The sequence below is a fragment of the Chiloscyllium punctatum genome, chromosome 26 (assembly GCF_047496795.1).
Source record: "Chiloscyllium punctatum isolate Juve2018m chromosome 26, sChiPun1.3, whole genome shotgun sequence".
NCBI classification, from domain to species: domain Eukaryota; kingdom Metazoa; phylum Chordata; class Chondrichthyes; order Orectolobiformes; family Hemiscylliidae; genus Chiloscyllium; species Chiloscyllium punctatum.
Window position 1 is genome coordinate 77719599 of NC_092764.1, and position 27592 is coordinate 77747190.

At 41.7% G+C, this 27592-nt stretch overlaps 1 protein-coding gene and 1 long non-coding RNA gene across 7 annotated transcripts in view; one reads left to right on the forward strand and one right to left on the reverse strand.

Annotated features, from left to right (window-relative positions):
* The window catches only part of LOC140453203 (uncharacterized), a 128610-nt gene that overhangs the window by 23556 nt on the left and 77462 nt on the right, over positions 1 to 27592 (forward strand). The gene's annotated exons all lie outside the window — the stretch shown is intronic.
* The window catches only part of cngb1a (cyclic nucleotide gated channel subunit beta 1a), a 217498-nt gene that overhangs the window by 15383 nt on the left and 174523 nt on the right, over positions 1 to 27592 (reverse strand). For all 6 annotated transcript variants that reach the window (XM_072547720.1, XM_072547719.1, XM_072547716.1 and 3 more), the window contains 4 exons: positions 26217 to 26314; positions 14416 to 14499; positions 8772 to 8890; positions 7104 to 7250 (listed from right to left, as the gene is read on the reverse strand). In XM_072547720.1, the coding sequence (XP_072403821.1) occupies positions 7104 to 7250; positions 8772 to 8890; positions 14416 to 14499; positions 26217 to 26314 (448 nt within the window). The remainder of the gene's footprint in view (positions 1 to 7103; positions 7251 to 8771; positions 8891 to 14415; positions 14500 to 26216; positions 26315 to 27592) is intronic.

Sequence of the window (27592 nt, forward strand, 5' to 3'; positions counted from 1 at the left end):
CTTACGTCGGTGAAGTTGTGAAAAGTGCTGAAGGATGTTGCAGGTTACAGAGGGACATAGATAAGTTGCAGAGCTAGGCTGAGAGGTGGCAAGTGGAGTTTAATGTGGAAAAGTGTGAGATGATGTACTTTGGAAGAAGAAACAGGAATAAAGAGTACTGGGCTAATGATAAAATTCTTGGTAGTGTAGATGAGCAGAGAGATCTCAGTGTCCTTGTAGATAGATCTCTCAAAGTTGCCATCCAGGTTGATAGGATTGTGAAGAAGTAATAAGATGTGTTAGTTTTTATTGGCAGAGGGATTGAGTTTCGGAGCCATAAGGTCATACTGCAGCTGTACAGAACTCTGGTGTGGCCGCACTTAAATATTGCGTACAATTCTGGTCATTGCATGATAGGAAGGATGTGGAAGCTTTGGAAAGGGTTCAGAGGAGATTTACTAGGATGTTGCTTGGTATGGAGAGAAGGTCTTATGAGGAAAGTCTTGAGGTTGTTTTCGTTAGAGAGAAGTTTGAGGGGTGACTTAATTGAGACATATAAGATAATCAGAGGGTTAGATAGGGTGGACAGTGAAAGCCTTTTTCCTCGGATGGCAATGGCTAGCATGAAGGGACATTGCTTTAAATTGAGGTGATAGATATAGGACAGCTGTCAGAGGTGATTTCTTCACTCAGAGTAGTAGGGGCGTGGAATGCACTACCTGCTACAGTAATAGACTCGCCAAGTTTAAGGGCATTTAAATGTCATTAGATAAACATATGGATAAGAATGGAATAGTGTAGCGAGTTAGATGGGCTTCAGATTGGTTCCACAGGTCGGCGCAACATTGAGGGCCAAAGGGCCTTTACTCTGCTGTAATGTTCTATGTTCTATTCTGAACTATCCTCTTAAATGTCTGCCATTACATCTCTATTGACCTAACCTTTAACCTAATTGACTTTAGTCAGTTCAGATTCCATAACTTATTTAAATTTTTTACAAAAGTTTCTGATCCATTCCTTTCTCCTCAAATTGAATATACAATTCAATCATATTATGGCCACTGCTACCATGGGCACCTTCATTATGATGTCATTAATTAATTCGACCTCATTTCACAATATCAAGTCTCGTATAACATACTCTCTTGTAGGCTCGAGAAAATCCTGATCTAAGAAATTATTCTGAAAATTATCTATGAACTCATCTAGGCTACATTTGCCCATTTGACTTTCTACAGTCTCGATTAAAATCTCCCATGATTATCATCTTGCGTTTTGCACAAGTTCTCATTATTCCTTCCTTTTTGCTCCACCCTATCATATGGTTATATTCAAAGGGTCCGTACACCACGCTGACAAGTGACATCTTGCCTGTATCATGTCTCAATTTTACTCAAAATATTTCTACATTGTGACTTTTTTGAACATAAGTCATCACTGTCTATTGCGCTAAAATGTTCATTTACTAATGAACCCCTCCACCTTTTCTTAGTTTCCTGTCATTTGTAAATGTTCTATACCTTTATGACTCAGGTCCCAGTTCATGTCATCCTGCAGTCATATATTTGTAATTGCTACCAAATCATATTTATTCATTTTCATTTGCACTCTTAGTTCATTCATTTTGTTTTGAATACTGCACGCATTCAGATATCAAACTTTTTAGTTCTATAATATTACCATCTTTGTAAATTCTAACCTTCTTTATTAGTTGACCCTTAGATTCATACTCTTTATCCGTTCCTGTCACGGTCTGTTTATCATTTGCCATAATCGTAATTTTCCCTTTGGCCTTGACTCTAATCTTTTGATTTAATACAACTTGTCAAAGAAAATTGGAGTATGTTTCATCTGCATTTTTCACACTGAAAATATCCTAACCTTTAGAGTTCCCACAATTTACATTGGTGTTAATAGATTTATTTTTAAACTCACGGCACCTCTGGAAATCATCTTTCTTATCCATTTTTGGGCCAAGGCTTTAACGATGTTTGGAGCTGAGTGGCTCCTGCTTAATAACATTTTCCATCACTTAGCTGATGTTCAGTGTTACACTTAGCTCAAGTACACTGATGGGCAATAACTGGTTGGTATGCATTTTTCCTACTTTTTGTGGACAGGACCTACTTGGGCAAATTTTCATATTGCTGGGTAGCCAGTGTTATAACTGTATTGGCACGACTTGGCTAGGGGCCCTGCTATCTTTGGAGCACAGTCTTCAATATTATCATTTAAATGTTGTTAAGGCCCTTTGCATTTGTGAAAATAAATGTTAATTCTTCAGTTGTGTCTTTTGCACTTGTGTGCTGGGCTTGCCCATCATTGAGGATGGGGATAGTTGCTGAAACTCATTCTTCAAAGCATTGTTTAATGTCCTCCATAATTCATGACTAAATGTGATAGGACTGAAGAGATTTGATCTGATATGTTATAGAGTCACACAGTACAGAAAGAGACCCTTTGGTCTAACTCGTCCATGTCGCCCATGTTCCCAAACGAAACTAGTCCCACTTGCTTGCATTTGGCCCATATCCTTCCAAACCTTTCCTATTCATGTACTTATCCAAATGTACTTTAAATGTTGTAACTATACCTGCATCCACCACTTCCTTTGGCAGTTCATTCCACATACTAACCACTATCTGTGTAAAAAAGGTGCCCTTCATGTATTGTTTTCAATCTTTCTCCTCTTACCTTAAAAATATGCACCCATGTTTTGAAGTGCCCCATCCTATGGAAAAGATCTTTGTTATTCACCTTATCTATGCTGCTCATGATTTTTTAAACTTCTAAACTTTTTTAAACTTTTAAACATCCCTCAACCTCCTACATCGCAGTGAAAGAAGTCACAGCCTATCCAGCCGATCTTTTTTGTAACTGAAACCTTCCGTTCCCAGCAAAATCTTAGAAAATCTTTTCTGAATCCTCTCCCATTTATTAATATCCTTCCTATAGTAGAGCGATCAGAACTGCACACAGCACTCCAGAACCTTCACCAACATCCAGTACAATGTTCATTGTGTCTCTCTTATGTCTGTCTATCATATTCTACTTTTTGGCTTGCATGTAATTCTGCATTACAGCTTCACTGGTTTGGCATCTCATTGTTAGCTATGCCTGCTGCTGCTCCTGACATTCTCCCCTGTTCCTCTTATTGAATCAAGGTTGATTTAATAGTAGTATGAAGGTTATGCCCACATTGTGGTTGAACATAATTCTGCTGTTGCTTCTCATGGATATCATGTTTTGAGCTCTGAGTTTATCTGAGTCTAACTCATTTAGTTTGTTGGTAGTGCCAAATGATATGATGGAGGCATGCTCAGTATGAAGATGGGACTTCATCTTCACAAGAACTGTACACCTATCACTCCAACCTAGACTGACATGAACAGATGCATCTGCCAACATTAGATTGGTGAGGAGAAGATCTAGGGGGTATTTTTCCTTCTTCTTTTTCTCTGTTACCTCCTGCCATAGACAAGTACAGCAGACCTTTCAGGACAGACCAGCTCAGACGTAATGGAGCTACTGAACCACTCTTGGTGATGGGTGATGAAGCTTCCGACCAAAATTACTTTCTGTGTCGCTGCTACTCTCGGTGCTTCTACTGATTGGCTGTTGATCATGAGGAATACCAATCCATCATCAGAGAGTAGTTGATTCATAGTAATCAGCAGGACACTTTCCAGACTATATTTGATTTGATGCCATGAGACTTTGCAGTGTCCTGAGCTAATGTTGAGGACTCCAGGGCAACCTCTTCCTAACTGCATTCCCATACCACCACCTCTGGTAGTTCTATGCTGCTAGCAGGATGAGGAATACCCTAGGATGATGGTGTCTAGGAATTGGCTGTAAAGTATCATTTGGTGATATGGGCAGTTTCTTTTGCAGTTTCGCCAATTATAGCACCAAGTACATGTGCAATTCACTAATAGTGCCATGTTGTATTGAGGCAATGTCTAAATTCACTTGCAGTGTCAACCAACAACAGTATTAGGCAAGACTTTCCTGATATTATCCCAGTTTATACTCCAATGAATTGAAGATTTGGTTAAGATCTGCCCAACAGTCCATAAGGACTCTCAGCAACCTTCACAGACGCATCACTGAAAGCATTCTATCAGGTGCATAGTGACCTGGTCGAGCAACTGCTCTGCCCAGGGCATAAGAAAGCTAACAGAAGAATCACGGAAGCCAACCTCCCATCCATGGACTCCACTTAACGCCTCCCATTGCAACGGAAAGGTAGCGAATACCAAAGACCCCTCCCATTCCGGTAATGGTCTTTTCCAACCTCTTCCGTCAGGCAAAGCATACAGAAGCCTGAACACATGCACCTACATGTTCAAGAATAGCTTCTTTCCTGCCATTATTAGACTGTTGAATGGACATCTCTAACAATGTTGATCTTGCTATTGTTGGTCTTGTTTTGCGCACCTCCTGTGCAGCAGTAACCTTGTATGTCTCGCTCTGTCTAAGGACCTTATAATCTGTATGATCTTGTTTGCGGTGATCTGCCTGTACTGCTTGCAAAACCAAGCTTTTCACTGTACTTCGGTACATGGGACTACAATAAATCAAATCAGACTGTCGAAAGCCAAATTATTAAAAGTCTAAATGGTCAGAAGTAACCAAAGTAGGAACCATAAATTCAAGCTTCTGTTTGAGTGGGAGGATATTGTGTGAGGAGAGATGAGCAGTCGTGAGACAGACCTTTAGCTGCAGTCATCCAAGTCAAGTAAAAGATAGCAGCTACCTTTTTCCTCCATCATGGATAATAAACACAAGAGGGAATACAGCTGGGAAATGGATGAAATATTCAAATTATTCTGACAACTGGGAATCTGACAATAGGCAGCTGAATTTCTATTTTACTGTGCTTATCACGATGCAAGTGCAAAATTAATTCTAGACTATTGCAGTTAGACTGTTGCACATTACAGAGCCTCCCCAGCAAACTTTCTTTAGAACATAGAACATAGAACAATACAGCACAGAACAGGCCCTTCGGCCCACGATGTTGTGCCGAACTTCTATCCTAGATTAAGCACCCATCCATGTACCTATCCAAATGCCGCTTAAAGGTCGCCAATGAATCTGACTCTACCACTCCCACGGGCAGCGCATTCCATGCCCCCACCAATCTCTGGGTAAAGAACCCACCCCTGACATCTCCCCTATACCTTCCACCCTTCACCTTAAATTTATGTCCCCTTGTAACACTCTGTTGTACCCGGGGAAAAAGTTTCTGACTGTCTACTCTATCTATTCCTCTGATCATCTTATAAACCTCTATCAAGTCACCCCTCATCCTTCGCCGTTCCAACGAGAAAAGGCCGAGAACTCTCAACCTATCCTCGTACGACCTACTCTCCATTCCAGGCAACATCCTGGTAAATCTTCTCTGCACCCTCTCCAAAGCTTCCACATCTTTCCTAAAGTGAGGCGACCAGAACTGCACACAGTACTCCAAATGTGGCCTAACCAAAGTCCTGTACAGCTGCAACATCACCTCACGACTCTTGAATTCAATCCCTCTGCTAATGAACGATAATACTCCATAGGCCTTCTTACAAACTCTATCCACCTGAGTGGCAACCTTCAAAGATCTATGTACATAGACCCCAAGATCCCTCTGTTCCTCCACCTGACCAAGAACCCTACCATTAACCCTGTATTCCGCATTCTTATTTGTTCTTCCAAAATGGACAACCTCACACTTGGCAGGGTTGAACTCCATCTGCCACTCCTCAGCCCAGCTCTGCATCATATCTAAGTCCCTCTGCAGCCGACAACAGCCCTCCTCACTGTCCACGACTCCACCTATCTTTGTATCATCTGCAAATTTACTGACCCACCCTTCGACTCCCTCATCTAAGTCATTAATAAAAATTACAAACAGCAGAGGACCCAGAACTGATCCCTGCGGAACTCCACTTGTAACTGGACTCCATGCTGAATATTTACCATCTACCACCACTCTCTGACTTCGACCGGTTAGCCAGTTTTCTATCCAATTGGCCAAATTTCCCTCTATCCCATGCCTCCTGACTTTCCGCATAAGCCTACCATGGGGAACCTTATCAAATGCCTTACTAAAATCCATGTACACTACATCCACTGCTCTACCCTCATCCACATGCTTGGTCACCTCCTCGAAGAATTCAATAAGACTTGTAAGGCAAGACCTACCCTTCACAAATCCGTGCTGGCTGTCCCTAATCAAGCAGTGTCTTTCCAGATACTCGTAAATCCTATCTCTCAGTACCCTTTCCATTACTTTGCCTACCACAGAAGTAAGACTAACTGGCCTGTAATTCCCGGGGTTATCCCTATTCCCTTTTTTGAACAGGGGCACAACATTCGCTACTCTCCAGTCCCCTGGTGCCACCCCAGTTGCCAGTGAAGACGAGAAGATCATTGCCAACGGTACTGCAATTTCCTCTCTTGCTTCCCACATAATCCTAGGATATATCCCATCAGGCCCGGGGGACTTGTCTATCCTCAAGTTGTTCAAAATGTCCAACACATCTTCCTTCCTAACAGGTATCTCTTCTAGCTTATCAGTCCGTTTCACACTCTCCTCTTCAACAATACGGTCCCTCTCGTTCGTAAATACTGAAGAGAAGTACTTGTTCAAGACCTCTCCTATCTCTTCCGACTCAATACACAGTCTCCCACCACTGTCCTTGATCGGACCTACCCTCGTTCTCGTCATTCTCAGGTTTCTCACATACGCATAGAATGCTTTGGGGTTATCCTTGATCCTATCCGCCAGGGATTTTTCATGCCCTCTCTTAGCTCTCCTAATCCCTTTCTTCAGGTCCCTTCTGGCTATCCTGTATCCCTCCACTGCTCTGTCTGAACCTTGTTTCCTCAACCTTATGTAAGCCTCCTTCTTCCTCTTTACTAGACATTCAACCTCTCTCGTCAACCAAGGCTCCCTCACACGACCATTTCTTTACTTTATTAACAGACAATGGCTGGCACCAAAGAAATGAGATTTGAAACCTTGTACCTTAAATGACCTCCAATTGCTTAATTGTGCAAATATACCTCAAATGAAAAAAATATTATTTTCCTCTAATAAAATCAGAAATTACTAAAACTATTGCACTTACTTAGCTTTCTTTCGCAGCAGTTTCTGAGAATCTGGATAGTGGGTTAGAATGTCATTCAAGTCTTTCTTGTCAAGAATGAAGAGGTTTGCAAATCCATGAGCAACGACATTTGCGGTCCGTCGATTCCCTCCTCCAACCGAAAGTAAACTGTTCGATTAACATGGATGAGAAGGACAAGGCAGTGAGACTGGAAAACTTGTCTGACAAATCCCTTTTTGAAACTAAATAGCAGTGTCTGGAATTTTCACAAAAGGTTTTCCTAATCTCTTGCTGTATTCAGGAGATGAATATTTTTAGCTGATTTTTAGCTAGGTATGTGTTTGAGGGGCTGCTCATTCCTGAATGTAGGGTAAGGACACCTGATTGTAGTCTACTGCTTTCTGGATAATGTTAGGTTCTTCTTGAAATCTAATGACTGGGAGTAAATATTTGGGATGAAGTGGAGAGGTTCAGCTATAATGAACCTTCAAAGTTAACAGCATCGATAGTGTGTCCTCATCAGATGCCATAACCAGAACTGCGCATCACTTTAGCTTTCACTGTTTTTGCCATTTTCCATGTAATTGTAATTAAAATTCTAATGCAAAACACATTTGTTTAATGATGAGGGAAAGTTTTCATTGATGAAGCCTGCCATTAACTAACAATATGGATGGCTCATCTTCAATTCAAATAGCAACTTTCCAGCCCAGCTACATTACCATTAATATAAGACTTGTGAGCACAAAGGTAACATGGGTGCTTTTCAGAATTAAATTCCACTTGTAAATAATTCATGTTATATTGGTCTCACTTTATTCTTACATGCATCACTGTTGTTTATTGACACTAGCTTATCCAGGGAGCTAAATGTTCAGGCATGCCTCAGACACTCTTGATGGTTATAGAAAATTTGGGGATATTTCCTTTATGGTGAAAGAACCAACGCTGTATTTTTGTGTGGACTTTTGTTGAATGTCTATAGTAATATATACTGTTGTAGTCACCTTTCTGGAGCATTGGTCAGAATTTGTAGAGTCAGCATTGTAAAGAACATTGTCTGACATCAATCTCAACAGGATTCATTAGAAGTTGTAGCAGAACTTAAAAGTCCTTTAAGCACTCTGCCAATCAACATCTTGAGATGGACGACAGTTTGGACAGTGCTGAAATGACCCACTAGACCCCTAATTTTCTTATATTGACTAACTGTCTCCACCATCCTTACTATATCCTTACTACATCCAGAACACTTCACTCTGCCATGACCTGACTCACCCTTTCATCCCCTGGATCTCCCCTCCATTCCTCAATGCCCTCCAAAATCTTCCTCGCCACTGGCTCAACTTTGCCACCACTTTTAAAGCACATGTTACACCATGCTCAAGATTCTCACACTTAATTTATCTTGAAGGCAGAAAGTAATAAAATAAAAATTACTGATAGCAAAAGCACTGATGTGTACAAATGTTTACAAGTACCCACCACAGGCTGGAGTAATGCTGGGCATGTCTTAAACATGTCACTGACTTTATCTCTACATCTCAAACCACCATTGGGAAAAAAAATCAGAAATTACTAATTCACTCACCCCATACATCATAGTTTCCTGCTCCTATGGACTTCAAACATGCTTCCTTTTGATTCCGAGCTGGATAACTCTGACAGAAGCAATTAAAGGAACCTCACCTGATCTCGCCAAATACAGAACCTGCTCGTAGAGTCACAAACACAGTCTTTCCATCAGGGCCACCAACAACCTGGACCTCTCCAGCTTTAATGATGTACATTTCTCTTCCAATCTCTCCCTGAAATAAAAATCAATTGGCTTCTAATCAGATTGACAAGAAGTCCAGACAAGAATTCAAGGATAAGGTGTACTTCATTTGCATATGTGTCTATGTGCTTTATTGCATATATATTCATGTATGCACTTAATTGTGCATACCTGTATGTAATAAATATATACACCCATTACCACTTTAACCCCAATTTTGATCTGGTTAGTAGAGGATAAAAATAAGGTGGAATGTACAGTAAATACTGTATGATGAGTGTTGTGCCGGGTATACATTTTTGTGATTTGTAAACTGCACTATATGTAAATTGTGTTGTTTAGATCAGGTGGGTATAAATGGGGTGGGCATAAAGCAAACAAGTGCAGATGTAGTTTGGAGATGGTTGTGTACTGGTAACATCACTTGCATCACCGAACTATGGAAACGTGTTCAAATCTTGCAACTGTTGGAATTTAATTTCTGTGAATAAAATCTGGAATTAAACGGTTGGTCAGTAATCGTGACCATGAGACTATAATTGATTCTTGTTTTAAATAAAAGGCTGGTTCACTAAAGAAACCACAAAAGAATAAATGAAAACAAAAATGGAATGGGGTTTAAACCTGGCACCATCCCTGGTTCCAGCTGATGTGTTAGGTTAAAATCAATCCCTTCATTCACACACAATATAGACAGGTGCGAGAATGAGGCTGGATTCAATTCACAACTGCACCTTTCTATTGACTGTTAAATATTTTAGTGATGTGAGTGCTCACCTCTATATTCAAAAAGAGCAGCAAAGTACTCCTAATGATGCACAACCAAATATTATTTGTTGTTCATAATATTCCAATTTAAGGAAATAAAATTCAATTTTATTGACCCTCAATTTTTCTTTTGAAATGCTGAAACAGATACTGGTTTAAAGGTCGAAATAATTAATTAAATGTTATTTAAGGTGGTGTTTAAAGGTTATAGACTTATTTTTGAAAATCTGAGACACAATGTATTGTAATTGTGAATTGGTAATTCATGTGAATTGGTGAAAGTACTTCTGGCAAATACAGAGCAAGGCTGCGATTCCCAATGTTTTTGTGTTCAGGGATGTATGAAGGACTGATATTCATCTGGCTTTGGACCGATGTTCCCTCTAAGCTGTGCAGCTGCTACAAGGGTCCGCACATGGCCATTGGTACCATTCACAGCATTGAGGTCTGGTTTCTGCTGCGATACACAAACTTCAGGGGTCCATTGCAGCCAAAAACAAAATTAGCGGAAATACTATTTTGGACAAAAAAGGTACAAAGAACTAGAAGAATGGGTAGTGATCCTGAGTGGTGTGGCCACTATTTGTACATCAAATACAGTCATAGAGTCATAGGGATGTACAGCACGGAAACAGACCCTTCGGTCCAACTTGTCCATGCTGACCAGATATCCCAACCCAATCTAGTCCCATTTGCCAGCACCTGGCCCATATCCCTCCAAACCCTTCCTATTCATATACCCATCCAGATGCCTTTTAAATGTTGCAATTATATGAGCCTCCACTCCTCTGCCAGCTCATTCCATACATGTACCACCCTCTGCATGAAAATGTTGCCCCCTTAGGTCTCTCTTATATCTTTCCCCTCTCACCCTAAACCTATGCCGTCTAGTTCTGGGCTCCCCCACCCCAGGGAAAAGACTTTGTCTATTTATCCTATCCATGCCCTTCATGATTTTATAAACCTCCAAAAGGTCACCCCTCAGCCTCCGACGCTCCAGGGAAAACAGCCCCAGCCTATTCCAAATCCTCCAACCCTGGCAACATCCTTGTAAATCTTTTCTGAACCCTTTCAAGTTTCACAACATCCTTCTGATAAGAAGAAGACCAGACTTGCATGCAATATTCCAAAAGTGGCCTAACCAATATAGTCGCAACATGAACTCCCAACTCCTGTACTCAATACTCTGACCAATAAAGGAAAGCACACCAAATGCCTTCTTCACTATCCTATATACCTGCGACTCCACTTTCAAGGAGCTATGAACCAACACTCCAAGGTCTCTTTATTCAGCAACACTCTCTAGGGCCTTACCAGTAAGTGTATAAGACCTGCTAAGATTTATTTTCCTAAAATGCAGCACCTCACATTTATCTAAATTAAACTCCATCTGTCACTTCTCTGCCCATTGTCCCATCTGATCAAGATCCTGTTGTAATCTGAGGTAACCTTCTTCGCTATCCACTACTCCTCCAATTTTGGTGTAATTTGCAAACTTACTAACTATACTTCTTATGCTGACATTCAAATCCTTTATATAAATGATGAAAAGTAGTGGACCCAGCACCGATCCTTGTGGCACTCCACTGGTCACAGGCCTCCAGTCTGAAAACAACTCTTTACCACCACCCTCTGACTTCTACCTTTGAGCCAGTTCTGTATCCAAATGGCTAGTTTTCCCTGTATTCCATGAGATCTAACCTTGCTAACCAGTCTCCCATGGGGAGCCTTGTTGAACGCCTTACTGAAGTCCAGATAGATCACGTCTACCACCCTGCCCTCATCAATCCTCTTTGTTACGTCTTCAAAAAACTCAATCAAATTGGTGAGACATGATTTCCCACGCACAAAGCCATGTTGACTAACCCTAATCATTCCTTTCCTTTCCAAATACATGAACATCCTGTCCCTCAGGATTCCCTTCAACAACTTGCCCACCACCGATGTCAGGCTCACTGGTCTATAGTTCCCTGGCTTGTCCTTACCATCTTTCTTAAATAGTGGTACCATGTTAGCCAACCTCCAGTCTTCCAGCACCTCATCTGTGACTATCGATGATACATATATCTCAGCAAGAGGCCCAGCAATCACTTCCCTAGCTTCCCACAGAGTTCCAGGGTACACCTGATCAGGTCCTGGGGATTTATCCACTTTTATGTGTTTCAAGACATCCAGCACTTCCCCCACTGTAATATGGACATTTTGCAAGATGTCACTATCTATTTCCCTGCATTCTATAACTTCCATATTCTTTTCCACAGTAAACACTGATGCGAAATACTCGTTTAGTATATCCCCATCTCCTGCGGCTGCACACAAAGGCCGCCTTGCTGAACTTTGAGGGGCTATATTCTCTCCCTAGTTACCCTTTTGTCCTTAATGTATTCGTAAAAACCCTTTGGATTTTCCTTAACTCTATTTGCCAAAGCTATCTCATGTCCCCCTTTTGCCCTCCTGATTTCCTTGTTAAGTATACTCCTACTGCCTTTGTAGTCTTCTAAGGATTCACTCGATCTATCCTGTCTATACCTGACATATACTTCCTTCTTTTTCTTAACCAAACCCTCAATTTCTTTAGTCATCCAGCATTCCCTATACCTACCAGCCTTTCCTTTCACCCTAACAGGAATATACTGTCTCTGGACTCTTGTTATCTCATTTCTGAAGGCTTCCCATCTTCCAGCCGTCTCTTTACCTGTGAACATCTGCCCCCATTCAGCCTTTGAAAGTTCTTGCCTAATACCGTCAAAATTGGCCTTTCTCCAAATTAGAACTTCAACTTTTAGATCTGCTCTCTCCTTTTCCATCACTATTATAAAACTAATAGAATTATGGTCACTGGCCCCAAAGTGCACCCCCACTGACACCTCAGTCATCTGCCCTGCCTTTTTTCCCAAGAATTGGTAAAGTTTTGCAGCTTCTCTAGTAGGTACATTAACATACTGAATCAGAAAACTTTCTTGTACACAATTAACAAATTCCTCTCCATCTAAACCCTTAGCACTATGTTTGGAAAGTTAAAATCTCCTACCATAACCACAGTATTATTCTTACAGATAACTGAGATCTCCTTACAAATTTGTTTCTCAATTTTGCTCTGACTATTAGGGGTCTATAATGCAATCTCATCACTTACAGAAAACATTATCTGATCGTTACCCAAGTTAGAGGTTGTTATGTTCAACCAAACATTATCATGCCTGTGAAACAAGAATGGAACACTAAAACTTAAATAAATAAAATAATTTTCTGATTAACCTATTTCAAATTGTAAGAACTCGGAGTGATAAGCAAAGAGGAAGATGGACCAGCCATTTGTAATTACATCTTTTATCCTACATGTGAGAAACAGCCCATTGGATCCAGAACGTGGCAGGGTTCTGGGTGAAGGTGTCTGTACAGAATGAGTACAGGACTCAATCTCACGATACCTCTCCAAACCATCTTTAGGGACTTATTTGATGATACCTGTAAAGAGTATGTACGTGTCCCTACCTGAGGATCCTTGTGAAAAGTGAGTGCAGGACCATGCTAGGTAATACCCGAACAGATTAGCTGCAGGACACTACTTATTGATATTGATAAAGAGTGAATGGGAGACCCTACCTAATGATACTTGCAAAAGTGTGCGCATGATCCCACCTGGTGATATCTATACAAATTTGTACAAAATGTGTGAAGGGCACTACCTGTAAATACCTGTACAGATTGGTTACAAGATTATACCTTATGATACCAGAACAGATTGTGTGCAAGCTATTGCCTGACAATATTGTACAGGTTGCTTGCAAGGCTCTACCTGACCATACTTCGTGATAATGTACAGGATGTATAAAGACCTTACTTGGTGATATCTGTAGAGATTTGTGCAGGGCCCCACCTGATGATACCAGTTCACATAGCAGATCCTTTTTTAGTCAATCAGGTAGGCATTTACATCCTTCAATGTCCTTTTGAGTATTCCTCTCAAATTCATTCCTGGCTGAGACTCCCAACTCACATTAAACTCTAGCTCCAGTTTAAATTATTATCTTCACAGACATGCTCAGGTCTGTCTGATGCATTTGAAGAAGAACTGTCTGAAATGAACAAAGCTACTGATCTTTCAAACAAACATGAACTTGCCCAGTTCATACTGGGTTTCTGGATTTGCTATTTGTCTTAAAAACCTCACAGATTTAATTTTCTATTTCTCCCCATCTAATAAAGTAACCATTTTTCTTCAGAGGAACAAAGCTCTTAAAGGAGAAACAAAGTAGCAAAGATCAGTTTCTGGTTGTTTTTAGAGATAAAATCAGTTTTGAAGAAAACTGCAGGACGTTAAGATGAAGAAGTGAAAAAAAGGGAAATAAACAGACACTGTTATGACAGAGTGTCTATTAACCAGAAACCCCATACATAATGTGGACTAACACTCTGGTGTTGTACTGATGGCAAATTCCTTTGATATTGGAGTTCCATTGAGATTTGTGTTTCAGAAGAAATGTTATATTGAGGTGGATATGAAAGAGTCAATGAGTCTTGAAGAAAAGCTGGAAATTTCCTTTAATGTTCTGACCAATACTTGTCCCTCAGTTGACACATATAAAAACCAGACTATCAATTCATTATTTCATTGTTGTTTGTGGGATCTTACTATGCACAACAATAGCTGCTACATTTCCCACATTCTGATAGTGATTGACTGTAAGGTGCTTTGGGACATCAAAAGGCCATGAAAGATGCAACGATACATAAATGCAAAGTTTTCTTTTAACAGAAATACTTAGCAGTTTTAGAAATAATTACCTTCTTGCACACGTAGTCTCCAGGCAGGTACACCACTGACTTCAGTCGTTTCAGCATGTCATAAATCATCTGTCTGTCACAGCCCTATGGAAAGATGAAGCAACTGGAATGAGGATTCAACTTTCAGCTTCTGTACTGTTTACTTTCCCTTAACTGCTAGTTCATTAGATAGAAGTAGGGTTAACTCAGTAATGGGGGTGTGGAAATTGTATATGGTTTCCATAAGGCACAAAGGTTCACCAATCATGATGTCTTCTTCCAAAGGCAGATCCTTAGCTCATTGTTTGCTAATACTTCAACCTGAGCTATTTTCTCAGCAGTTTTTGTTTGTCTTCCACTCTCAGGGCAGAAAAAGAGACGGGTGTCAAGTCTACTTCAACTATAACAGAAAACAAGCCTGCACCACAGGCTAACCTCGAGCCAACTGAATCAATCTGCAAACAAGCAAAGGTTGTGGGGGATTTTATGGAGTTACAAAAATTTATGAAGGCTTTTATAGAGAAAATGCAGTAGAGAAAATTGTTCTCTCCAGCAGATGATTGCAAAAGATGCAGGCTGATGTGCCAGCATTTATTGCCCATTCCTAATTACCCTTGACAAAGTGTGGTGAGCCAGTAATGAACAGTGACAGTACTTTGGGAGTGTGAGTACACATTGGAATGAGCTGCCAGAGGAAGTGATGGAGGCTGGTACAATTACAACATTTAAAAGACATCTGGATGGGTACATGAATAGGAAGGGTTTAGAGGGATATGGGCCAAGTGCTAGCAAATGACTAGATTAATTTAGGTTGGCATGGATGAGTTGGACCAAAGGGTCTGTTTCCGTCCTTGAGGTCTCTATCATGCTCTATGACATTGTGCTATTGGAAGGGAATTTCAGGATTTTGACTCAGTGATAGTGTTCCCACACACATGCTATCCTTCCACATTTAGGTAGTAGTGATCGGAGGTTAGAAGGTGCTGTCAAAGGTATGCTGGTGAGTTGCTGGAGTGCATCTTGTAGATTATATACATTGCTGTTATTGTACATCTATGGTCAAAGGAGTGAGTGTTTAAAGTAATAGAGAGAATGCCAATCAAATAGGCTAATTTGTCCTAGATAAAGTCTAGCATCTTGAGTGTTGTTGCACTGATCCAAGAAAATGGAGATTTTCCAACATGTGCCTGATTTGTGCCTTTTTGATGGTGGACAACTGTAAGAAATCTGATACAGATATAAATCAACACCTTTTAGTCATTGCAAACCAGATGTACATTGATAAAAAATTTGGTTTATAATGACTTTCAGTGGATGTGATGGTTCTTTGGCTGCCATGCGCATAGAGTTAATATTATCCTGTACTTGGAGGGGGTCTTCTAGACAACAGAGGTAAATCATGAGTGACCACTTATTCTGACTATTATTGTCACAGGGGACATTTATACAAGTGAAAGTTCATGGAAACAATCCATCATTGGTGTATGCATGTCTGTAGCTGACTGAGAGTTTCTGGAAAGATATCCAGTAGCAGCCTGGTAGGATCCGAAAATAACCAAGTGTTTTTATCACCAGCTTCCATGACATCATCATCCAGCAGAAGTCTTTCTACTGGTGAAAGAAGCTAAATATCTGATTGTAAACCCTGTGTGCCCCTGTAAACTCAGCACTTAGTCATAGAGTTATATAGCATGGAAAAATACCCTTAGGTCCAACTTGTCCATACTAACCAGATGTGCTAAATTAATCTAGTCCCATTTGCCAGTATATGGCCCATATCCCTCTAAACCCTTCCTATTCATGTACCCAATCAGATGCCATTTAAATGTTGTAATTGTACCAGCCTCCACCACACCACCCTCTGCATGAAAACGTTGCCCCTCAGGTCCCTTTTAAGTCTTTCCTCTCTCACCTGAACCTATGCCCTCTAGTTTTGGTCTCTGCTACCCTGGGGGAAAGGCCTTAGCTGTTCACTCTGTCTATCCTCCCCATGATTTTAAGCCTCTATAAGGTCACCCCTCAGTCTCTGATGCTCCAGGGAAAATAGCCCCAACCTATATAGTCTGCCCTTATAGCTCAAACCCTCCAAACCTGGCAACATCTTTGTAAATCTTGTCTCCACCATTTCAAGTTTCACAACAGCCTTTCTATAGCAACGAGACCAGAATTTAATGCAACAGTTCAAAAGAGGCTAAAGTAATGTCTTGTATAGCTGCAGTGTGACCTCCCAACTCCTATACTCAATGCTCTGACCAATGAAGGAAAGCATAACAAAACACTTTCTTCACTATCCTATTTACCTGCGACTCTACTTTCAAGGAACTATGAACGTGAACTCCAAGGTCTCTTTGTTCAGTGACACTCTCTCGGACCTTACCATTACATATATCAGTCTTGCCCTGATTTGCCTTTCCAAAATGCAACACCTCACATTTATCTGAGTAAACTCCATCTGCCACTCCTCGGCCCATTTGCCCATCTGCTCAAGATCCCATTGTACTCTGAGATAAACCTCTTGGCTGTGAATTACGCCACCAATTTTGATGTCATCTGCAAACTACTAACCATACCTCCTATGTTCACATCCAAATTGCTTATATGTATCTTTATATTCCAGTCTAATCAGTCTACAATATGGAACTTTGTTGAATTCTTACTGAAGTCTATATAGACAATGTCCACTTCGTTACTTCTTCAAAAAAAACTCAATTAAGTTAGACATGATTTCCCATGCACAAAACAATGTTGACTATCCCAAATCAGTCCTTGCCTTTTCAAATACATGTAAATTCTGTCCCTATGGATCCCTTCCAACAACTTGCCCACCACTGATGTCAGGCTCATTGGTCTATAGTTCCCTGGTTTTTCCTTACCACCTTTCATAAATAGTGTCACCACATTAGCTAACCTCCAGTTTTCTGGAACCTCACCTGTGGCTATCGATTATACAAATATCTCAGCAAGAGGCCCAGCAATCATTTCTCTAGCTTCCCACAGAGTTCTAGGGTACACCTTTTAGATTAGATTAGATTAGATTACTTACAGTGTGGAAACAGGCCCTTCGGCCCAACAAGTCCACACCGCCCCGCCGAAGTGTAACCCACCCATACCCCTACATCTACATCTACATCTACATCTACCCCTTAACTAACACTACGGGCAATTTAGCATGGCCAATTCACCTGACCTGCACATCTTTGGACTGTGGGAGGAAACCGGAGCACCCGGAGGAAACCCACGCAGACACGGAGAGAACGTGCAAACTCCACACAGTCAGTCGTCTGAGGCGGGAATTGAACCCGGGTCTCTGGCGCTGTGAGGCAGCAGTGCTAACCACTGTGCCACCATGCTGCCCAACAATCCCCTGATCAGGTCCCGGGGATTTATCCACCATCTTCTTCTGTAGTTCTCCTTCCTGCAGTCTTCCTTCATGTGCACATGCTTATCCTGTGACTGAATATCTTTGTTGTTGTAGATGGTGATGGTCTTCCTTTCATCATGTGCTGTGAAATACATCCAAGATGTCTCCCATTCTGATTTTGTCAATTTGAAATCCTCCTGGATAGAAACTCCTCTACATCCACTCAAGCATTCTCTTGGCTTTAAATGCAATTATTGTCTTAATTCCTTAAGTAAGGTTTAATTTAGCTGTGATAATGACAATATCCACCTGAAGAGCTGCTTAATAGAACATAGAACATAGAAAAGTATAGCACAGAAGAGGCCCTTTGGCCCACGGTGTTGTGCCAAGGATTAATCTTAATGTAAAATAAAATAACCTAACCTACACATCCCTCAATTCACTGCTATCCATGTGCATGTCCAACAGTCGCTTACATGTCCCTAGTGCCTCTGCTTCCACCACCACCGATGGCAACGCATTCCATGCATTCACAACTCTGCATAAAGAACCTTCCTCTGACATCCCCTCAATACTTTTCTCCTAATATCTTAAAACTATGACCCCTGGTGCTCGTCAATCCTGCCCTAGGGAAAAGTCTCTGGCTATGACTCTATCCATGTTTCTCATTACCTTGTATAGCTTAATCAGGTCACCTCTCTTCCTCCTTCTCTACAGAGAGAAAAGTCCGAGCCTAGTCAACCTCTTCATAAGGCAAGCCCTCAGTCCAGGCAGCATCTTGGTAAACCTTCTTTGCACCTTCTCCAAAGCCTCTGTATCTTTCCAATAGTAGGGTGACCAGAACTGGACACAATATTCCAAGTATGGTCTCACCAGGGACTTGTAGGGCTGTAACAAAGCCTTGCGGCTCTTAAACTCAATCCCCCTGTTAATGAAAGCCAAAACACCATATGCTTTCTTAACAACCCTATCCATTTGGTGGCAACTTTGAGGGATCTATGCACTTGAACACCAAGATCCCTCTGTTCCTACACACTGCCAAGAATCCTGTCTTTAATCCTATATTCAGCATTCGAGTTCAACCTTCCAAAATGCATCACTTAGCATTTATCCAGGTTGAAATCCATCTGCCATTTCTCAGCCCAGCTCTGCAACCTGTCTATGTTGCACTGTAGCCTGCAATAGCCCTTGATACTAACAACGACACCTCCAACCTTTGTGTCATCGGCAAATTTAACAACCCACCCCTCACCCTCCTCATCCAAGTCATTTATAAAAACTACAAAGAGCAGAGGCACAAGAATAGAACCCTGCAGGACACCACTCAACACTGACCTCCAGGCAGAATATTTTCCATCTACAACCACTCTCTGCCTTCTCTTAGCCAAACAATTCTGAATCCAGACAGCCAAATTTCCCTGTATCCCATACCACCTGACTTTATGAATGAGCCTATCATGGGGAACCTTATCAAATTCCTTGCTGAAGTCCATATACACCACATCCACTGCTCGACCATCGTCAACCTATCTTGACACCTCCTCAAAGAACTCAATAAGATTAGTGAGGCATGACCTGCCCCTCACAAAGCCATACTGACTGCCTTTAAACACGCTATGCTTTTCCAAATTGTCGTAAATCCTGTCCCTCAGAATTCTTTTCAAAACCTTGCTGACCACGGATGTAAGACTGACTGGTCTATAATTGCCAGGGATTTCCCTATTACCCTTCTTGAAAAGAGAAACAATACTCACCTCCTTCCAATCCTCTGGTACGACTCCCGTGGAGAGTGAGGAGGCAAAGATCTTCGCCAGCGGCTTAGCAACCTCCTTTCTCGCTTCCCGAAGCAGCCTAGGATAAATCTGGTCTGGCCCTGGGGACTTATCAATCTTAATGTTTGCCAAACTTTCCAGCACATCAACTTCATCAGTCTTGATCTGTTCAAACCTGTTCTCATTAACAACAAGGTCCCTTACCTTACTGAAAACGGAAGCAAAAAACTCATTTAGGGCTTCCCCTATCTGCTCAGACTCTATGCACAAATTCCCTATGCTATCGCTGATCAGCCCTACCTTCTCCCTGATCATTCTCTTATTCCTCGTGTATGAGTAAAATGCCTTTGGGTTCTCCCTAATCCTTCCTGCCAAGCCTTTTTCATGCCCCCTCCTGGCTCTCCTCAGTCCATTTCTGAGCTCTTTTCTAGCATGTCTGTAATCCTCTGAAGCTGTATTAGATCCTTGCTTCCTCCACCTTACATAAGCTGCCTTCTTTCTTTGACGAGACGCTCCTCTGTTCTCATCATCCAAGGTTCCTAAACCTTACCCCTTCTTACCTGTCTCAGAGGAACAAGTTTGTGCATCACTCGCAACAACTGCTCCTTAAACAGTCTTCACATGTCTGCTTTGCCCTTTCTGTGGAACAATTGCTCCCAGTCTGTACTTCCCAATTCCTGTCTGATAGTGACATAATTTCCTTTTCCCCAATTAAATAACTTCCCTTGGTAACTGCTCATTTCCCTCTCCAAGGCTATGGCAAATGTGAGGCAATTGTGGTCACTGTCACCAAAGTGTTCTCCCACCGTGGGATATGACACCTGTCCTGATTCATTGCCGAGAACCAAATCCAAAATGGCCTCTCCCCTCGTCAGCCTGCCAAATACTGAGTGAGGAAACTCTCCTGAACACACCTGACAAAAGAGGTTCAATCCACACCATCTGCACTAAGGAGGTTCCAGTCGATATTGGGAAAGTTGAAATCTCCCATAATAACAACCCTGCTACATCTGCATTTTTCCAAAATCTGCCAGCCTATGAGTTACTCAATTTCTGTACTGCAATTAGGGAGTCTGTAGAAAACCCCAATGAGGTGGCTGCTCCCTTGTTGTTCCTAACTTCCACCCATATCGACTCAGTAGACAAACCTTCCTCAACAACCTTTATATTAGTGATGCACTCTCTGATTAGCAATGCTGCATCCCCTTCTCTTTTTCCACCCTCCTCTTCTCTTTTTTTAAACCCTGGAATATCAAGCAACCATTCATGCCCCTGTGAAACCCACACCTCTGTTATGGCCACAACATCATAGCCCTAAGTACTGATCTATGCTCTAAGTTCGTCACACTTATTTCTGACACTCACTGCATTAAAGCAGACACACTTTTACCGATCCCTTGTTTCATCACGTGAGAAACCTTCCCGATAGATTCACTACATCCTGTCACTGCCCCATCTACAACTGCCCCCCTCTCAGATAGGTAGCTCTGATTCCCACCCCCTTGCCAAAGTAGTTTAAACCCTCCCGAACCATACAAGCAAATCTCCCATCCAGAACATTTGTGCCCCTCCAGTTCAGGTGCAACCCATCCTTTATGTACAGGTCCCACCTTCCCCAGAAGGCATCCCAATGGTCTAGGTATCTGAAGCCCTCCCTCTTGCACCAGCCTCGCAGCCACGTGTTAAGCTGCATTCGCTGACTGTTCCTCATCTCACTATCTCGTGGCACCGGTAGCAAACCCGAGATCACTACTCTATTCGTCCTGCTCTTCAGCTTCCAACCCAACTCTCTGTAATTGCTTTTTAAATCCTCAATCCCTTCCCTGGCTATATCGTTGGTGTCAATATGCACTATGATTTCTGGCTGCTCACTGTCCCCCTTCAGAATCCTGTAAACCCGTTCGGCAACATCCTGGCCCCTGGAACCTGGGAGGCAACATACCTTCCGGGAGTCCCGTTCCTGACCACAAAATCTCCTGTCAATCTGTCTAACTATTGAGTCCCCTATCACTAGCGCTTTTCTGTTCTCCCCCCTTCCCTTCTGAGCCACAGTGCCAGGGTCAGTACCAGAGACCTGACAACTATGGCTTCCCCCGGTAGGCTGTCCCCACCAACAGTATCCAAAACGGTGTACTTATTGCTGAGGGGAACAGCCACAGGGGATTCCTGCCCTGTCTGTTGGTTCCCTTTCCTCCTCCTGACTAACCCAGCTGTCCTTATCCTGTGTCTGAGGAGTGACCACCTCCCTGTGCATATCTCAATTTCTCCCTCAGCCTCCTGGATGATCCATAGTTCATCCAGCTCCAGTTCCCGTTCCCTAACTCGGTTTTAGAGGAGCTGGAGATCTCACCCACTTAAAAACTTCCCAGCAGCCCTTATTTCTCTCTGGCCTCTATCCTCGCTGCTCTGTTTAAAAAATTTTGTTGTATACTCACCTTCCCAGCGGTCATCTGCTCTTCCCTTGCACCTCTCGACAAATAGAGGCTCTGAAGCCTGAGGTAAGTATTTTAAACAGTTTTACTGACCTTCCCAGCAGTCCTCCGCACCTTCCTCGCACCTCTTGACAAAAAAAGTTCACCTCTGTTTCACAGGACAGTTTTACAAGTCCTATGAAACCTGTGCTACTCAAGTAAAATTTGAAAACAAGTTAAAACCAATCTAAAAAGAGCTCATTGATGTCTACAATAAATTCACTACTGAAACCAATAGGTAAGGTTCTGTTCTCAGCAAGTAGTTACTGTTACAACCAGGCCCGAGAGGAGGTTACACCACACCATTACAGTTCTAGGTGGATGCCCCAAAATGTCAAGTCCCTGAGTGTTAAGGGATGCATCAACTCTCCTTCTTTATTCACTAACCCATCAGATAATTGCAATAAGGTTTAGAAAGGATATTTTCCCTTGTGGATAACCTGCTGCTAGATACAAATTAACTTTAAAAGGAGTCAATTGTATCAGACTTTCTTGAATTAACAAAGAGTGAGTTTGTTAATTATTAAATGTAAAGAGGGTCATTAACATAGAAACACAGAACCCAGGAGCAGGAGTAGGCCATTTGGCTGTTCTATCGTTACATATGATCAAGGCTGATCATATGATCTCAATGTCACCTTTCTACTTTGTCCCCACATCCCTTGATACCTTTAACAACTAAAAATGTACCGATCTCTTTCTTGAATATATTCAGTGACTTGGCCTCCACAAGCTTCTAGAGTAGAGAAATCCACAGGTTCACTACCTCTTGAGTGATGAGCTCTTTCCATAACTCAGTTCTAAACAGCCTATCCTGTATCCTGAGACTGTGACCCCTAGCTCTAGACTCTCCAACCAGGGAAAACATCCTCACTGCATATAGTCTGTCCAGCTCTGTTAAAACTTAATACCTTTCAATCAGATCCTCTCTCACTCTTCTAAACTTTAGTGAGTACAGGCCAAGTCAAACCTGTCTCCTCTCATAGGATAGTTCTGTAATCCCCAGCATTAGCCAAGTGAACCTCCAATGCACTCCCCCGTGACAAATATATCTGTCCTTACGTATGGGGACCAAAACAGTATACAATACTCTATATTTGGTCTGACCAAGGTCCTATTTAACTGGAGGAGAAAGTGAGGACTGCAGATGCTGGAGATCAGAGCTGAAAATGTGTTGCTGGAAAAGCGCAGCAGGTCAGGCAGCGTCCAAGGAACAGGAGAATCGACGTTTCAGGCATAAGCCTGAAGAAGGGCTTATGCCCAAAACGTCGATTCTCCTGCTCCTTGGATGCTGCCTGACCTGCTGCACTTTTCCAGCAACACATTTTCAGCCCTATGTAACTGGAGTACAATATCCCTACTTCTGAATTCAAATCCTCTTGTAATGAAGGCCAATATACCATTTACCTTCATAACTGCTTGCTGCACCCAATTTCATTGATGAACGTACAAAGACACCCAGAATATATTTCCCAATATATCACCACTTAAATAATATTCCACATTTCTGTTTTCACACTGAAGTGTTTAACTTCACATTTAGCCACACTGTACTGCATATGGCATGCATTTGCCAATTCACTCAACTTGTATAAATCACCTTGACGCCTCCTTGAATCCTTTTTACATCACACAGTAACAGGCACTTTTGTGTTATCAAGAAACTTGGAAATGCTGCAATTGGTTCCTTCCTCAAGGTCACTTATATATGTTATAAATACTTGAGGCCAAGTACTAATCCTTACAATTCCTCAGTAGTTACTTCTGCCAGACAGTCAAAGATCTATTTATTCCCATTCCCTGTTTCCTGTCTGTCAAACAGTTTTCAATCCATATTACCCCAAATATTTGTCCTCTCACCTCTTAGATGAGACATTGTTAAAAGCCTCTAAAAATACAAATGCATCATATCCACTAGTTTGCCCATATCTATTCAACCAGTTGTATCCTCAAAACTGAACCAATCTCTTTCTTCAATATGTTCAGTGACTTGGCTTCCACAAGCTTCTATGGTAGAGAATTCCACAGGTTCACTCTTTCCTTAACTCAAATTTGTTGAACATAGTTTGCTTTCCATAGACTCATGCTGGTTTTGTCCAGTCACATTAAAACTTTCCAAATGTCTGTTATCACATCTTTTATAATAGACTCTAGCTTTTCCCCACTACTGATGTTAAACTAACTGGCCTGTAATTCTGTTATTTTTTCTCTCCTCTCTTTTTAAATTGTGGGCATGGGGTTACATTTGCAACCCTCCAACCTGTAGGACCTGCTTCAGGGGCTACAAAATTTTGAAAGTTGACTACCAATGCATCTAATATTTCCACAGTTACTTCCTTTAGAACGCTGAGATGTGAATTATCAGTCCCTGGTGATTTGTCAGCCTTTAACCCCATTAATTGCTCTAGTACTGTTTGCTTATCGATACAGATTTTCTTCAATACCTCCTTCTGAATCGAGGCTCTCACTTAGTTCCCTAACATTTCTGGGAGGTCATTTGTGCCCTGTTTTGTGAAGACAGAATCAAGTGTAGTGATTGGAATGAGGACCAGGTGGATCTCGTGAGATCCTTGATTAAGGTTGTTAACCTGGAACAATCAGGGAGCCCTTGCTGACAGATTCAAACAGGAGATTCAGAGAGTCTCCTGATTCCAGGGACTGGCTGTCAGCTGGCTGGTCACAGCCCATGTACTGTGCACATGTAAATAAAGGGTGACTTAGCGATGGGATACCGGTCTCTGTGCAGTTATTTTATGAAGTATATGTCCAATTCTTCTGCCATTTCTTTGTTCCCCATCATAATTTCCCTAGCCCCTGTTTGTAAGGGAACTTCATTTGCCTTTACTAATCTTTTCCTCTTCACAAATTTAAAGAAGCTTTTACAACCAGTTTTATGTTCCTTATAATTTGCTCTCATATTTTATTTCCCCCCTCTTAATGGAACATACATACACAGAGATTGGAAATAAGAGGTGACTCAAAGAAGATAAAAGGTAAAATAAAGGTGATATCAATCAGTCTCTGAATTATTCAAGATAATTGAACTTATAGCATTTGCAGTGAACATTACTGGTCGCAGTGATGTTGGCAGTTGAACAAGCAATTTTACATTTTCTAATTTTTGTAATTTGATGGAAGTTCCTTTATTTGGATTCCCTTTTAAACTGGTTTGAAACCCTGATTTGAGAGAGGGTCTTCCTGCAACACTCAGGGACAGTTTCTTACTGTGACTTCACAGCACACTAATGCTTAAATACAGGCTAGTACACACAAGGATATCCAGTCCCACCAGCAGATTGCAGTGGAGTTGATACTAGATTTTTAACAAGGTAAAAATAATGACTGCAGATGCTGAAAACCAAATACTGGATTAGTGGTGCTGGAAGAGCACAGCAGTTCAGGCAGCATCCAACGAGCAGTGAAATCGACGTTTTGGGCAAAAGCCCTTCATCAGGAATAAAGGCAGTGAGCCTGAAGCGTGGAGAGATAAGCTAGAGGAGGGTGGGGGTGGGGAGAGAGTAGCATAGAGTAGTTGCAGTGGGAGAGGGACTCCCTGAGATTTTTAACCCTGTCTTCAAAGGGCAAGACATAAAATGTTTCACAATCTGGGACATAATCTGCAGGGAGTGACTTGCTGATTAAGCAAGCTGATCATCAGTGTAGTCACAGGAGATCACTGTTCGGTATGTTTAAAGTCTCCTTGACACCTTGAGGTGTTGCATCCCATTGGTCTCACACATAAGTTTTTTATGTTTATTCTGAACAGCCACTTAATTGACATCTGTGGGCATGTTGGAGCCACATTGATTTCCCATTCTAGAATCACAAGCTTCACCTCTCTCCCAACTGCTAACAGCCCAAGTGTTCTTGGGTGTTCAAACTATCTTTCATTCTATGCATTATCACTGTTGTACAAAATTAAACAGCTTGTAAAATTTGGAGTAAAGAATAGGGAATATTTGCTGCTGAGGCAATCTTACGTACAAAACAGTCAAGTTGTTTCAGTACTTTTGAGGTGCAAAGCCCTGTACAGCATGATGCTGTGGCTGTCCATTCCACAAACATCACTCCTTCCTTCCCACAGTGGAGGAGTGGAGCACTGAGGTATTTGCTTAGATTTCAATATTAACCTGGAGGTCTTGACCACTCATTTAAGCATATTCTAGTTCATGATTACTGACTGTCTGAATGCTTTTCTCCTAATATTAATCTCCATACCTGAAACAGTGCCACTTTACTGACGATGCTATAGTTAACATCAATGGCAATGTCCAGTCTCATCTTGTCAGGAAGTTGCACCAACAGCTCCGTCTCATCTGGAAACAAAACAAGAAAGAGAGCTGAAATTAGAATTCTGCCGGCTAGAAAACTCCTTTATTATCCAGGTGGCAAAAATAATTAAGGCCGAACTTCTAATATTTCCAATTTCACAGCCCAAGTTAAGGAAGGGTAGCCCAGCTTTTGGTGGTTTATTTCCAGACATTTCTGAGACAGGTAGTAGGAACAGCACTATATAATACCAAATCCCGGTCCCATGAAACCATCTATTTCCTAAAAGCATAAATTGATATCGTTTTTGGATGCAAGGTCGTGATTTGCAGCTAACACACTTTGCTTGTTGTTTTGGAGGTAGATAGCACACAAATGCGATACTGTCTCTTAATTTACCAAGTTGTAGTGTTGTTCCAAGCAGGGTTCACATTGTTGGTTTTTTTGAGTGCTCAACAGTGACAACAGGAGCCTGTGCTGATAGCATTTGGGGCAGCCAGTCTGTTTTTTTTAAATGCAATATGTTCCTCCTTAAGGGAGGTTTTACTGAATAACAAAGCCTGCTATTGAACGTTATTACTGCAATTCTGAAGAATGAAAATCAGACACCAAGGCAAAGAGAAGGCTCTTTGGTTCACAGATGAAGTGCTGTAGAGTTTGGTCATTGAGGGGGACTGGAGGAGACATTGCACAGACATAAGGGTTGGGGCAGGGGAGTAAACATTAAGAAGGGAATTGGTTGGTTGGCACAGAAGCCATTCCCAGAATTGGTCGCTGAGGACCAAGCAAAGGTTCCACCTGATGTGAAATAACTTCAAGAGTGGTCTGGTGAGCATCTTCACATGACACTTCCAACCTGCTGATCACCAGCCTCTCCTGCTACTCAATGAATCACATTACATCACTCACCTGGCAGCACAATTTGGCACTTCACCTTGACGTATTCCAATACTGCCAGCTAGACACTTAGCTCCTTGCACACATCTCCAGGCACATTGTATTACATTGTATTTGGGTAATCACTGATATTCTACTCTCTCTCATGGAACAAGTAGAACATAACAGCAGGGAGATGAGTAGAACTGGTGAGGACAAGGACACCTACATCTTCCAAACTTTATAAATGAAATGGTTCCCTGCAACATAAGGACAGTTGCAACAAAGTCCGTGACACCTAATATTTCTAAGAACATTGAGGATGACATGTCCGTGACACATGTACCTTCTCACCATCATCCTACTATCCGGAATGTTGAGCAGATAATGTAACCATGATTTCCTCCCACCTTCCTTTCCTATTCCAATCTTTGATTTCTTGCTTTCAA